The sequence below is a fragment of the Pristis pectinata genome, chromosome 40 (assembly GCF_009764475.1).
Source record: "Pristis pectinata isolate sPriPec2 chromosome 40, sPriPec2.1.pri, whole genome shotgun sequence".
NCBI classification, from domain to species: domain Eukaryota; kingdom Metazoa; phylum Chordata; class Chondrichthyes; order Rhinopristiformes; family Pristidae; genus Pristis; species Pristis pectinata.
In genome coordinates, this window is record NC_067443.1 from 2,525,424 (window position 1) to 2,538,445 (window position 13,022).

Sequence of the window (13,022 nt, forward strand, 5' to 3'; positions counted from 1 at the left end):
ATTTTTTTTACTCAGAGTGGTGGATGCCTGGAATGCGTTGCCTGATAGGGTGGTGGAGGCAAATTCATTGGGGGCTTTTAAGACGGGCTTGGATGGGCACATGAATGAGAGGAAAATGGAGGGATATGGGCATTCTGTGGGTAGGAAGGATTAACTATGTCGGCACAACGTTGTGGCCTGAAGGGCCTGTTCTGTGCTGTACTGTTTTATGTTCTATGTTCTCTGATCCCACCAACTTGGCCGTCCCTTTGGGCTTGGCATGGGGTGCACTTGGTTGGCATCAGTGTGGGCGTGTCCTGGGGCAGGATGGACCAGTACTCCAAGAAGTGTTTGGTAGTTTAGACCTACGCAGATATATCGTTGGCTTTGGGGCTGTACACAGCAATACAACTCTGACCACTTTCAAAGGGGGCATTCCTAAACTCTCAGGTTACGTGAGAGGCAGGTGAACTGGTGTTCCTAATGAGCATCTGGTCACATGGGGAGGCAGGGGTTGGGGAAGCTCTATCCAATACAGCCTCGTGTGGATTCACCTGTGTTGTGTTCATCACCTGCTCTCCTTCTCTTGTTTTCCTCTCTTTCATTGCCCTCTCTTTCCCTTCTCTCTCCCCCCTCACTCACCTACCCACCTCCTCACCAGCTGCGGGACGCTATGGCCGCAATGCGGAAGTCCGCCCGGGATGTGCAGAAGTTTGTGGAGGCCGTCTCCAGGAAGCCGACGGCAACCCCTTCAGGACTGCTACGAGCCGTGACCACGCAACCGGGTCGGTCTAAGTGATCAGCGTGTCAAAGTCGAGTTTATTGCCACACGCACAAATACATGTGTGCACAGGTGCAATGAAAAGCTTACTTGCAGCAGCATCACAGGCACAGAGTGCCAGATAAGCAGCATTCAAAAGAAAAAAAAGTAAATTATACATGATTTTTACAAGAAAGAACACAATTAGAACAAAAGTCCATTGTAATGCAAAGTAGTCATAGTCTGAGGTAGTGATTAGGGGTGTGCAGGTCGGTTCAAGAACCTGATGGTTGTAGCTGTTCCTGAACCTGGTGGTGTGGGGACTTCAGGCTTCTGTACCTCCTGCCTGACGGGAGCTGTGAGAAGATGACACGGCCTGGGTGATGGGTGATCTTTTGACGACAGATGTTGCCTTCTTGAGGCAGTGCCTCCTGTAGACACTACCGATGGTGGGGAGGGATGTCCCCGTGATGTATTGGGCTGAGTCCACGACTCTCTGCATGGACCTGCGTCTCTATAGCCCATGTAGTCCTTCTCTTTATGATATTTTTATTGATTCCACATAAAGATTACAGTGTACACGAATCAGAGAAAAGATAAGGTACTAAATCCGTTGCCTTGAATCATACTTAAAATCACAATACCCCATAATGGTAACCAAAAATGATAATTAATTAATAGCAGTTAAATTGGAGTAATGTTGTTATTAAAAAAAATCTAAACCTGCTACCAAGACGGAAGCTGTTTGCTTAAAAAAAAGAGCAAAGAAAGACCCTTACCACATAATGATACCAGCCAATATCTGTACTTTAGCCACCAATAGTTCAAAAATAGTTCAAAAGAGGTCCCCACAAAATTTGAAAGACTAGGTTAGATTCAGAAATTGAACAGCGGATCTTCTCTAAATTTAGATCTGGCATAACATCACGTAACCATTGAACATGAGCAGGCAGAGTAACTTCCTTCCATTTAAGCAACAAAGCCCTCCTGGCTATAAGCGAAATAAAGGCCAATAAATGTAGTCCTTCTGATCTATGGTTATCGTTGTAATGTAAGAGATACAGTAGCACATGTGCAAAAGGCAAAGCTGTAGTAAGTCAACGATCTGTTTTGGTGATATGCCTGCCTTGGTACAACGAGCAGAAATCTAGCTTGGGGTCAGTCAGCCAGTCCACGGGAGGGTCCAGCGTTGGGCAGTGTGGGCCATCCCCACGGAGGCCTGATGTTGCAGAATCTGCAGCTGTTGCAACAGTGTCTTAATCTTACCCGTGAAAGAGTATTGCCAGCAGTGCATCACCTCCTCATTCCAGACTACCTCTGCAGTGCTCCTTTCTTGTGTTCAACTCCATGGGAGTTGGGATTGAGTTGAATAATCTGACCCCTCACTTGCCCCGCAGAGCCCGACAAGAGCAGGCAGCCCAGCGCCACCTTCTCCATGCCCTCTTCGCCCACCAGCACCCTCTCCTCCACCTGCAGCACCCACCCCCGGCCGGCAGCCCCGCCCGGAACGCAGGCACCCCCAGGAAACAGCCAGCAAGCCGTCACAGTGGTGGAGGACGGCGAGGTGGTGAAGGACGGCGACCTGTTCAAGGGCATGCGGATCCTGGGCAAGAAACGGACCAAGACATGGCACAAAGGGGCACTCATCGCCATCGTGATGGCAGGTAAGGGCGCTTCAAAACCGGGCAGGATAATACAGTGGTGATACAAGAGACTGCAGATGCTGGAAATCTGGAGCAACGAACACAAGATGCTGGAGGAACTCGGCGGGTCAGGCAGCGTCCGTGGAGGGAAATGGACAATTGATGTTTTGAGTCGAGACCCTTCATCAGGACTGGAAAGAAAGAGGGAAGATCGCCAGTATGAAAAGTGAGGGGGGGGGGGGGGGGGAAGAGGTGGAGCAAGTTGTGCAGAGCAGATCCAGATGGCGACAGGAGACATGAGAGACTTCAGATGCTCGAATCTGGAGCGACAAGCAATCCGTTGGAGGAATTCGGCAAGTTGAGCAGCATCTATGGGGAGGGAGGGGGAAGGAATGGTCGATGTTTCACTAGGACTGAGAGTGGGGAGGGGAGATGACTGGGACAAAGTAGAAGGGTGGTACTGAGACAGAAGCCCGAGGTGATTGTTGGACTGAGGAGGGATGAAAGATCACAGGCAGGTAGTGCCAGGTATTGGTTTATTATTGTCACTGGTACCGAGGTACAGTGAAAAACCTGTCTTGCATACCGATCGTACAGGTCAATTCATTACACAGTGCAGTTACATAGAGTTAGTACAGGGTGCATTGAGGTAGTACAGGTAAAAACAATAACAGTACAGAGTAAAGTGTCACAGCTACAGAGAAAGTGCAGTGCAATAAGGTGCAAGGTCACAACAAGGTAGATCGTGAGGTCAGAGTCCATCTCATCGTATAAGGGAACTGTTCAATAGTCTTATCACGGTGGGGTAGAAGCTGTCCTTGAGCCTGGTGGTACATGCCCTCAGGCTCCTGTATCTCCTACCCGAAGGGAAGAGGGGTGAAGTTGGGAGATAGTGGTGGCTGGATGATAGATGGGTGGCAGAGAAAGAGGGGAAAATAAAGAGATGGAGCGAGCTGGGAGGAGAGGAGGGTGAAGGAGAGGGCTGCCAGTGCTGGAATCTGATAAGTAAAGAATGTGAGAATGGGGACCATTAGGGGAGAGGTGTACGGCAGGTGGAACCAGCACTAGATGGGAGAGTGGGGGGGGAACCTGTGGGTGAACTGTACAACACAGGAACAGGCCCTTCAGCCCACTGTGACTTTGCTGACCATGACACCACTCTAACTAATCCCATCTGCCTGCAGGTGGCCCATAGCCAGTCCTTTTGTGCTTCTTGTTTGGGGTGGAATTCGGACATTTTAGGTTGGACAAACTAAGGACTGTCTCTCCCTGGAGCTTCGGAGGCTGAGGGGAGACCTGATAGAAGTTTATAAGATTATGAGAGGCACAGATAGAGCAGACAGCTGGTAGCTTTCACCCCCAGGGTCGAAATGCCTAATACGAGGGCACACATTTAAGGTGAGAGGGGGAAAGTTTAAAGGAGATGTGTGGGGCAAGTTTTTTTTACACAGAGAGCGGAGGGTGCCTGGAATGTGCTGCCAGGGGTGGGGGTGAGGCAGGTACGATAGAGGGGTTTAAGAGGCTCTTAGATAAGCACGTGGATTGCAGAGAATGGAAGGAGATGGACATTGTGCAGCAGAAGATAAGATTTCTTTATTGTACATCGAAAACACACAGTGAAATGCATCTTTTGCGTAGAGTGTTCTGGGGGCAGCCCACATGTGTTGCCACGCTTCCAGCGCTGACATAGCACGCCCGCAACCTCCTAACCCATACGTCTTTGGAATGTGGAGGAAACTGGAGCACCGGAGGGAAAACCCACGCAGACACGGGGAGAACGTAGGAGCTCCTTACAGATGGCGGCGGGAATTGAACCCGGGTTGCTGGCGCTGTAATAGCGTTACACTAACCGCTACACTCCCGTGCAAGTATAATTAACTTAATTAGTTTGGGTGACAGATGGAGGCAGACAAATGAGAGGCAGATGGAGTGAGGTGGCGGGTGAAGGTTGGAGACGGCTGCTGGAGGGAGATAAGCAGGAACACCGAGGGCTACCAATGCTGATGATTTAGAAGGGCCTGTTCCTGCGCTATTCTGTTGTTAAAGAGCGGTCATGGGTCTAAGGAGAAGCAATGGCGGTGGGGAAGCAGAAAGGTCTGTTTCCATGACGTTAATTCCGAGCATACTTGGAAAGGAAAAATTCAGAACAAAGTTGTGAAGATTCTTTTTGAAGAAAAAAGTTTTGGTGAAGTCTCGGTTGACGGTCCATTTCTGTCTCCCGGCCAGGCAGCACCAATAAGTACAAGGTGAAGTTTGACAACAAGGGGAAGAGCCTGCTGTCAGGTAACCACATCGCCTACGACTACCACCCACAGGCCGACCGCCTGATGGTGGGCAGCAGAGTGGTCGCCAAGTACAAGGACGGCAACTCGGTCTGGCTGTACGCTGGCATCGTGGCAGAGACACCGAACAGCAAGAACAAGACGCGGTGAGTGGCTCCTGAGGCCGGTGGATGGCCGTGCGCGGACGGGGTGTTGGGGGGGTGCGGGGGGGTGCTGTGTTCCCCAAGCCCAGCCGCGCGCTTCAGGAGAGCTGGCGCTTGCCCAACAAGCAGCCTGCGTTTGTAGTGCACCGTAACAGAGGTTCCACACAGCGTCGTCAGATACCTGACTGCTAACGCAGATCTGTGCCAGGATGCATTGGGACAGTCTGATGTTTCCAAAATAATTCAGGTCACAGGCCAGCATTTATCACCCATCCCTAACTGCCCCTCGAAGGTGGGGGTGGTGGGGAGTGAGCCGCCGTCTCAACCCGCCACGGTCCATGTGGGGGGAGGCGCTCCTGCGGTGCAGTCGGGGGGAGATTTAGACCCAGCGAAGGTGAAGGAACAGCCGACGTGTTTCCAAGTCGGGATGGCGGAAGGGGTGGGGAGAACCTGCCGGTGGTGGTGTTCCCCTGCGCCCGCTATTCTTGGTGGTGGAGGTCATGGGTTTAGGAGGTGCAGTCAGAGTAGCCTGGGCAAGTTACTGTGAGAACATGGCTTGTTGTGACCTTGCACCTTATTGCACTGCACTTCCTCTGTAGCTGTGACACTTTGCTCTGTACTGTTATTGTTTTACCTGTACTACATCAATGCACTCTGTAGTAACCCAATGTAACTGCACTGTGTAATGAACTGACCTGTATGAACAGTGTGCAAGACAAGTTTTTCTCTGTACCTTGGTACAAGTGACAATAATAAACCAATACATGAGACATAGCGGCAGAATTGGGCCATTCGGCCCACCGTCTGCTCCGCCGTTCGATCGTGGCTGTTTGTTTTTCTTATTCAACCCCATTCTCCCGCCTGCTCCAGTAACCCTTACCCCCCCCCTTACCAATGAAGAACCCATGAATCTCGGCCTTAAACACACCCAATGACTCGACCTCCACTGCCCTCTGTGGCAACGGATTCCACAGAATTCACCGCCCTCTGGCTGAAGAAATTTCCTCCTCATCTCAGTTCTAAAGGGACCTCCCTCTATTCTGAGGCTGTGCCCTCGGATCCCAGACTCCCCCACTGATGGAAACATCCTCTCCACGTCCGCTGTACCCAGGCCTTTCAGTATCTGGGAGGTTTCAATGAGATTTCCTCCGCCCCCTGCATCATCCTTCTGAACTCCCAGCAAGTACAGGCCCAAAGACATCAAACGCTGCTCGTATGTCAACCCTTTTGTTCCTGGGATCGTTCTTGTGAACCTCCTCTGGACCCTCTCCAGGGCCAGCACATCCTTCCTTAGATACCGGGCCCAAATCCGCCCACAATTTTGTTTGCCAGTGTTTAGGGTGGTATATGACTGCCAGTCAAGTGGGCTGCTTTATTCTGGATGGCCTGCTCCATGTAGCTGCAGTATTTATGCAGCTGATCTGTAGACAGGCCCTTCGGCCCAACTGGTCCATGCTGACCAAGTTTCTCGTCCCATTTGCTTTCGTTTGGCCCATATTCCTCTGAACCTTTCCCATCCGTGTACCTGTCCAAACACCTTTTATATGTTGTTAATGTACCTGCCTCAACCCCTTCCTCTGGCAGCTTGTTCCATATACGGACCACCCTCTGGGTGAAGAAGTTGCCCCTCGGGTTCCTATTAAATCTTTCCCCTCTCATCTTAAACCTCTGCCCTCTTGTTCTTGATTCCCCAACTCTATCGATGCCCCTCATGGTTTTATACACCTCTAAGGTCACCCCTCAGTTCCTCTAAGCTCCAAAGGGGGGAAAGAAAAAGTCCCAATCTGCCCGACCTCTCTCCATAACTCAGTCCCTCGAGTCCTGGCAACATCCTCATAAATCTCCTCTGCACTCTTTCCAGCTTAATGGCATCTTTCCTTCAGCAGGGTGACCAGAACCGAACATAATATTCCAATGCGGCCTCACCAATGTCTTGTACAACTTCAACATAACATCCCAACTTCTCAGTGCCCTGACTGATGAAGACCAGCGTGCCAAACGCCGCCTTCACCACCCTGTCTACCTGCGACGCCACTCTCGGGAAGCATGTACCTGTACTCCTGGGTCCCTCTCTACAACACTCCCCAGGGCCCCACTGTTCACTGTGAAAGTCCAACCCTCGTTTGTCTTTCCAAAAAATGCAACTCCTCGCACTTATCTGAATTAAACTCCATTTGCCATTCCTTGGCCCGCTTACCCAGCTGATCAAGATCCCTCTGCCCAGGCCTGGGATGTTGATGGTGCGAGATGCAACGGGGATCCCATAAAATGTCAAGCATTGGTGGCAGAAGTCGCCTTTGTAAGGGGAAGTAGAGGTGGGAGAAAGCGACGGAGAGAATGGTGCAGTGAATGAATTGCAGGTTGGAGCTCAGGACCTCACTCGGGTCGTGTCGGCAGGGCGCAGCGTACACTGCCGGACACCAGGGTGCAGCACTCTCCCTTTTGCTGGCGGCTTACAATGACAGATGCATGAGGAATTCATCCAGCTGCCTCCTCCGCTGTCTTGGGACCCACCCGTTAGTATGGGTGCGGCAAAGCATGGGACCCTGGTAAACTCCTGGGATCCTAGCAACCTCCCCATGAGAAAAAGAGGCTTGCATTTTTACAATGCCTTTCTTAACTCTAAGTGTCACAAGATGCCTCCAACAGCCAATGAAGCGCCTTTCTCAGAAGCTGTAGTCACTGTAACGTCGGAAGCGCGCCCGCCTGTTTGTGCACACTGACCTCCCGTGGGCTGTCGAGATCACCAGATCGCCGTCCTGTTTTATTCTCAGGCTGCTGAAGGGGTAAATGTTGGCTCCTACCCTGGTGAGAACTCCCTGTCTTCTCCCATCTGAGAGGGTGCAAATTCCCATCTGTTGAGAGCCCAGGGCTCCCCCCATCCCTCCCCCGGATTTTGGGCTGCCATCTCTGCTCCGTGGCTCAGTCCTAAGGGATCTGAGGCGGAATTATTTCCCCCCCGCCCCCGAGGCAGGTTGGAATCTGGAACACACTGCCTGCGGGGGGGGGGGGCGGTGGCGGAAGCAGAGACTCTCTCAAAACTTAAGTAGTACCTAGACAACACCTTGAATCGCAGTGGGGACACTGTAAAGGTGTTATCAGCGAATTTTTGGGCTCACATGGAGACACAGGGGACTGCAGATGCCAGAATCCGGAGCGGGAAACAACCTGCTGGAAGAACTCAGCCGGGTCGAGGCAGCATCTGTGGAGAGGAGAGGAATTGTTGACGTTTTGGGTCGAGACCTGAGCTTGTGCATTTTAACCCCCCCCCCCCCCCCCCCCCCCCCATACCCCCTGGTCTTGTGAAGTGATTGGGGAAATCGTATCCCTGCTGAAAGTATAATTACAACATTCTGGGGATTTGAGCTGGGAATCCCCAAAAATCCCAGTCCAGATGGAGAGCTGGACCAGAAACTTCGACTGTCCATCTCCCCACCCCACAGATACTCCCTGACCCGCTGAATCCCTCCAGCATCTCGCCTGTCGCTCCAGATTCCAGCATCTGTAGTCTCTTGTGTAGCCCCAGAAGATCTACCCCCACCACCTCTGCTGCTCACACTGGCTCCGTTACAAAGTACATACTGGTCTGAGCTGCGGGATGGGGGGAAGGAGAGGGGTCAAGGGTCCCAGACGGGAAGTATTCCATTGCTTCTGCCTGCAAGGTGTCGTCTCTCTGCCGGGTTTGCCCTCAATCGAGCCGCACGCTGACATTCACTGCCCGGTAAGCTGGGTACAGAGAGCCAATTAACCCCCCTGGGCCGTGGTTCCCAGTGAATACCTCAAGCTGAAGAAGGGGTGGAGGGTTCTCCTGGGTATGGTGGTGCCGTCTAAATATAAAATGGACACCCCCCTTTCCTCTGAACAACATGTTTGCCATCTCCCTCGTGGAGGACACAGCATAACAATAATCCAAACATTGTTCAGACACAGCCCAGCGGCCTGACCCAAGCTTATTTTTCCACAGCCGCCAGTCCCCTTGTGCTTCTTGTTTACACCTCGGGTGGATTGGCTGGCACCTCCTCCACAACCGAGATGTCGAAGGCAGGGAGCTGTGACAGAAGCGCGGGGAGAGTGAAGCGGGGTGGGTGTGAGCGGGGTTGGTCGGTGGTCGGCACGGACTGGGTGGGTTGAAGGGCCTGCACGACTCCTCGCGACCGGCGATCCCGCGATCCATCAGCGAGAGAGGGGCGGGCCGATGGCCTGTGCCCGAGCGCTCGATGGGGCCATGATCGGAGCTCAGTTGTACACAGGACGCAGAACTGTACAGCACGGGAACAGGCCCTTCGGCCCACTGTGACTGTGCCGACCATGACGCCAAATTAAACTAAATCATCCTCCTCCTCCTTTACATTGTGGCCTCCGCATCGGTCAGACCGAGCGCGGAGTAGGTGACCGTTTCGCGGAGCACCTGCGCTCTGTCCGTAACCACGATCTGCGTCTCCCCATTGCCAGTCACCTCAACTCCCCCTCCCACACCATCACTGATATGTCAGTCCTCGGCCTCCTCCACTGCAGGAGAATTCCAAGCACAAACTGGAGGAACAGCACCTCATCTTCCATCTTGGAACCTTTCAGCCTAATGACATGAACATTGAATTCTCCCACTTAAGTAACCCCCACCTCTTCCCCACAACCACTCCCCCTCCCCCCACCGTGCTTCTTCCCTTTCCCAGCCTTTTCCCCTCTCTCTCCTTACCTTTGACCCACCCCCCGGTGGATCTGCCCTCCCCTCCTCCCTCCACACCAGCCCATCACCATCTCTTACCTGCCTCTACCTATCACCCACCCTGTGCCCACCCCGCCTCCCCTCTTTTGTCCACCTATCACTGCTCTGCTTTTCCCTCCTCTATATTAGGCTTCCCCTTTTCCTATCTTCAGTCCTGAAGAAGGGTCCTGACTCAAAACGTTGACCGCCTGCTTTTCTCCACAGATGCTGCCTGGCCTGCTGAGTTCCTCCAGCATCATCGTGTTTTTCATCTGGATTCTGGCATCTGCAGTCCTTGTTTCTCCTAAACTAAATCCAGCTGCCTGCACACCCTCGACATCCCTCCATTCCCTACCTGTTCATGTGTCTGTCTAAATGCCTCTTAAACGTTGCTATTGTATCTGCTTCCCCTGGCAGCCTGTTCCAGGAACCTACCACTCTGTGTGTATATATAAAAATATCTTGCCTCCTAAATCTCCTTTTAAACTTTCCCCCTCCCACCTTAAACCTCCCTGTAGTGTTAGACATTTCCACCCTGGGGAAAAGATTCTGACTGTCTACCCTATCTGTGTCTCCCATAAACTTGTAAACCTCTATCAGGTCTCCCCTCAGCCTCCAGCGCTCCAGAGAAAACAACCCAGTTTGTCCGACCTCTCCTTATAGCTCATGCCCACTAATCCAGGCAGCATCCTGGTGAACCTTTTCTGCACCCTCTCCAAAGCCCCCACATCCTTCCTGTAATGGTGCGACCAGAACTGCACACAATACTCAATTTTCTTTCCCTTTTAAACTCCCTAATCTTGGGAAAGGAAATGTATAATTTTAAGCTTTGTTCTAAATTTAAACTGCATAGTGGTGCAGCTAATAGAGAGAACAGTTTGATCCCGACTTCCGGCGCTCTGTGTGGTGTGTGTGTGTGTGTGTGTGTGTGTGAGAGTGTGTGGAGTTTGCACGTTCTCCCTGTGACAGTGTGGGTTTCCCCCAGGTGCTCCAGTTTCCTCCCACATCCCAAGACGTGCAGGTTGGTAGGTCAATTGGCTGCTGTAAATTGTCCCCAGAGTGTGTGGGTGAAGGGTACAATCTGGGGGAGAATGTGGGAAGAATTTTAAAAAAAGGGCTGGCATGGACTTGGTGGGCCAAAGGGCCTGTTCCTGTGCTGCCTCTTTGATGACTCTAATAGAGCCAATTCCTTGAAGCTCTGGCTCCCATCCCACTGCCACTGTCTTGCCAAGGATTCCAGCCAAAATGGTGCTATTTTAAACAAAAAATGTTTATCGGCACTGCACAGTTCCTCCTGAGCACATCAGCCTTGCTGTTCTAGCCTCCTCAGCCCCCTGAAGCCACACTACTTCGCCAATAAACGAGGGCAAAAGGCCAGAGTATTTTTACACTCCCACCATTGGTCCTTTGAAATTAAAGGCAATGTGCCTATTGTTGGTGAATTAAAGGCAAAGTGCTTTTCATTATGTAACCATGTGATTAATGAGTGATTTTAATTTTTTTCCTAAGAGACACAAGAGACTGCAGACTCTGGAATCTGGAACGACAAACAATCTGCTGGAGGAACTTGGCAGGTCGAATTGTCAATAGTTCCTTTCCTCCTACAGATGTTGCTCGACCCGCCAAGTGCCAAGTTCCTCCAGAAGGTTTCTTTGTAATCTTCTTTTTAAAATAGCCTCTGCTGCAGGCTGTCAACGAGTAGGGAAAAGTCCTGCTTTGTTTTCCACCCTCCTTTTTTTATTCCCGCCCCCCCCAACCCACTTCCCTAAACACTCCCTCCCTCCGCCTCAGTGGCCGCACTGTCTACAAAAAGCGCCGCAGTCCCTCGCCCAGGGCTACTCCCCCAGCACCTCCCAGACCCGCCACCTCTCCCTGCTGAGGGGGACACCACCACCCACAGGTTCCCCTCCACCATCCCCACTCGGAAACACGTCAGCAGTTCCTTCACCGTCGCCGGGTCCGAATCCCTGGAACTCCTTCCTCCGACAGCACCTCCCCCACGCGGACTGCGGCGGTTCGAGATGGCGGCTCACCCCCACCCTCTCGGGGCAGTTAGGGATGGGCGATAAACACTGGTGTTAAATTCCAGAAATAAATATTAAAAAACATTTGAAGCCTTGGCCATTACCTACAGGCCCACCAACTCAGTGGGATTGGTCTAAAGTGGTGCATTTGGCCAGCTTGAGTAGAATAGGATGAAGTGAGCTCTTGCTGTACCTTCAACAATTCTATCCCTGCAGTCGCCGTGTGTGGGAGCAGCTCTTGCCAGCCCTCATTTCCTTCCTTCAATGGACAAGCCAACACTCTTTGCCCAAACCCCCAACTCTTGCCCGTTACCGCTCTCCATCCGCCGATCTTCACCGGCTCCCAATACATGACTCTATCGCAGAATTAACGCTGGCTCTCGACCCGAAAGCATTGACCATCTCTCTGCCACCACAGATGCAGCCTGACCTTCTGAGAACATAGAATATTACAGCACAGTACAGGCCCTTCGGCCCACAATGTTGTGCTGACATTTTATCCTCCTCTATCTAACCCTTCCCTCCCACATAGCCCCTTATTTTTCTATCATTCATGTGTCTATCTAAGAGTCTCTTAAATGTCCCTAATGTGTCAGCCCCTGCAACTTCTGGCAGTACGTTCCACGCACCCACCACTCTCTGTGTGGAAAAAAAAACTTACCCCTGACATCCCCCTTATACCTTCCTTCAGTCACCTTAAAATTATGTCCCCTCGTGTTAGTCATTGTCACAGCTCCTCCAACAGTTTGTTCTCTTTTTTTAAAACAAAAAAAATGGGATGGGTGGTTGATAGTGCAAACTCAATGGGCTGAAGGGCCTGTTTGAGCCTGACTTTGTGAAGCAGTCTGTGGGAGGGTGGAGAGCGGTTTGGCCAGGTCTAGTATCCCTGTGGTGCGGAAGGAAACAAAGAACGTTGAGCTATTACAACGCCCAGAAAGCGCTGGAGGAGTAGCCACAGGCGAGGGAAATGGACAGTCGATGTCTCAACCCGAAATGTCGACTGTCCATTCCTCCACCCCCCCCCCCACCCCCTTACAGGTGTTGCCTGACCCGCTGAGTCCTTCCAGCGCTTTGTGTGTTGGTCCAGATTCCCGCATCTGTAGTGTCTTTTCTGAGTTCATCCAACAGCAAAGGAATAAATTACTGAGGTCCCAACCGTGCTGGGCTGGGTTTACGTGGGGGTACTTTTGGCAGAGTAAAGAACGGCTGCTGGGATCTTCCTTCCAGATGATCGTCAAAAAAAGACTCTGGCAGGTGAGAGAAAATGCTCTCTGAGGTGATTTTTCGTGATCCGAGGGCACAGCCTCAGAATAAAGGGATATCCCTTTAGAACTGAGAGTCCTTCTAGAACTTAGAACTGAGGGGAGATCTCATTGAAACCTACCGGACTCTGAGAGGCCTGGATAGAGTGGACATGGAGAGGATGTTCCCATCAGTGGGAGAGTCCGGGATCTGAGGACACAGCTTCACAATAAAGGGATGTCCC

General features: G+C 51.8%; 1 protein-coding gene across 1 annotated transcript in view; it reads left to right on the forward strand.

Moving 5' to 3' along the window:
- The window catches only part of setdb1b (SET domain bifurcated histone lysine methyltransferase 1b), a 108,791-nt gene that overhangs the window by 32,413 nt on the left and 63,356 nt on the right, over positions 1-13,022 (forward strand). The window contains exons 5-7 of the mRNA XM_052045939.1: positions 641-764; positions 2,137-2,403; positions 4,609-4,810. Of these exons, the coding sequence (XP_051901899.1) occupies positions 641-764; positions 2,137-2,403; positions 4,609-4,810 (593 nt within the window). The remainder of the gene's footprint in view (positions 1-640; positions 765-2,136; positions 2,404-4,608; positions 4,811-13,022) is intronic.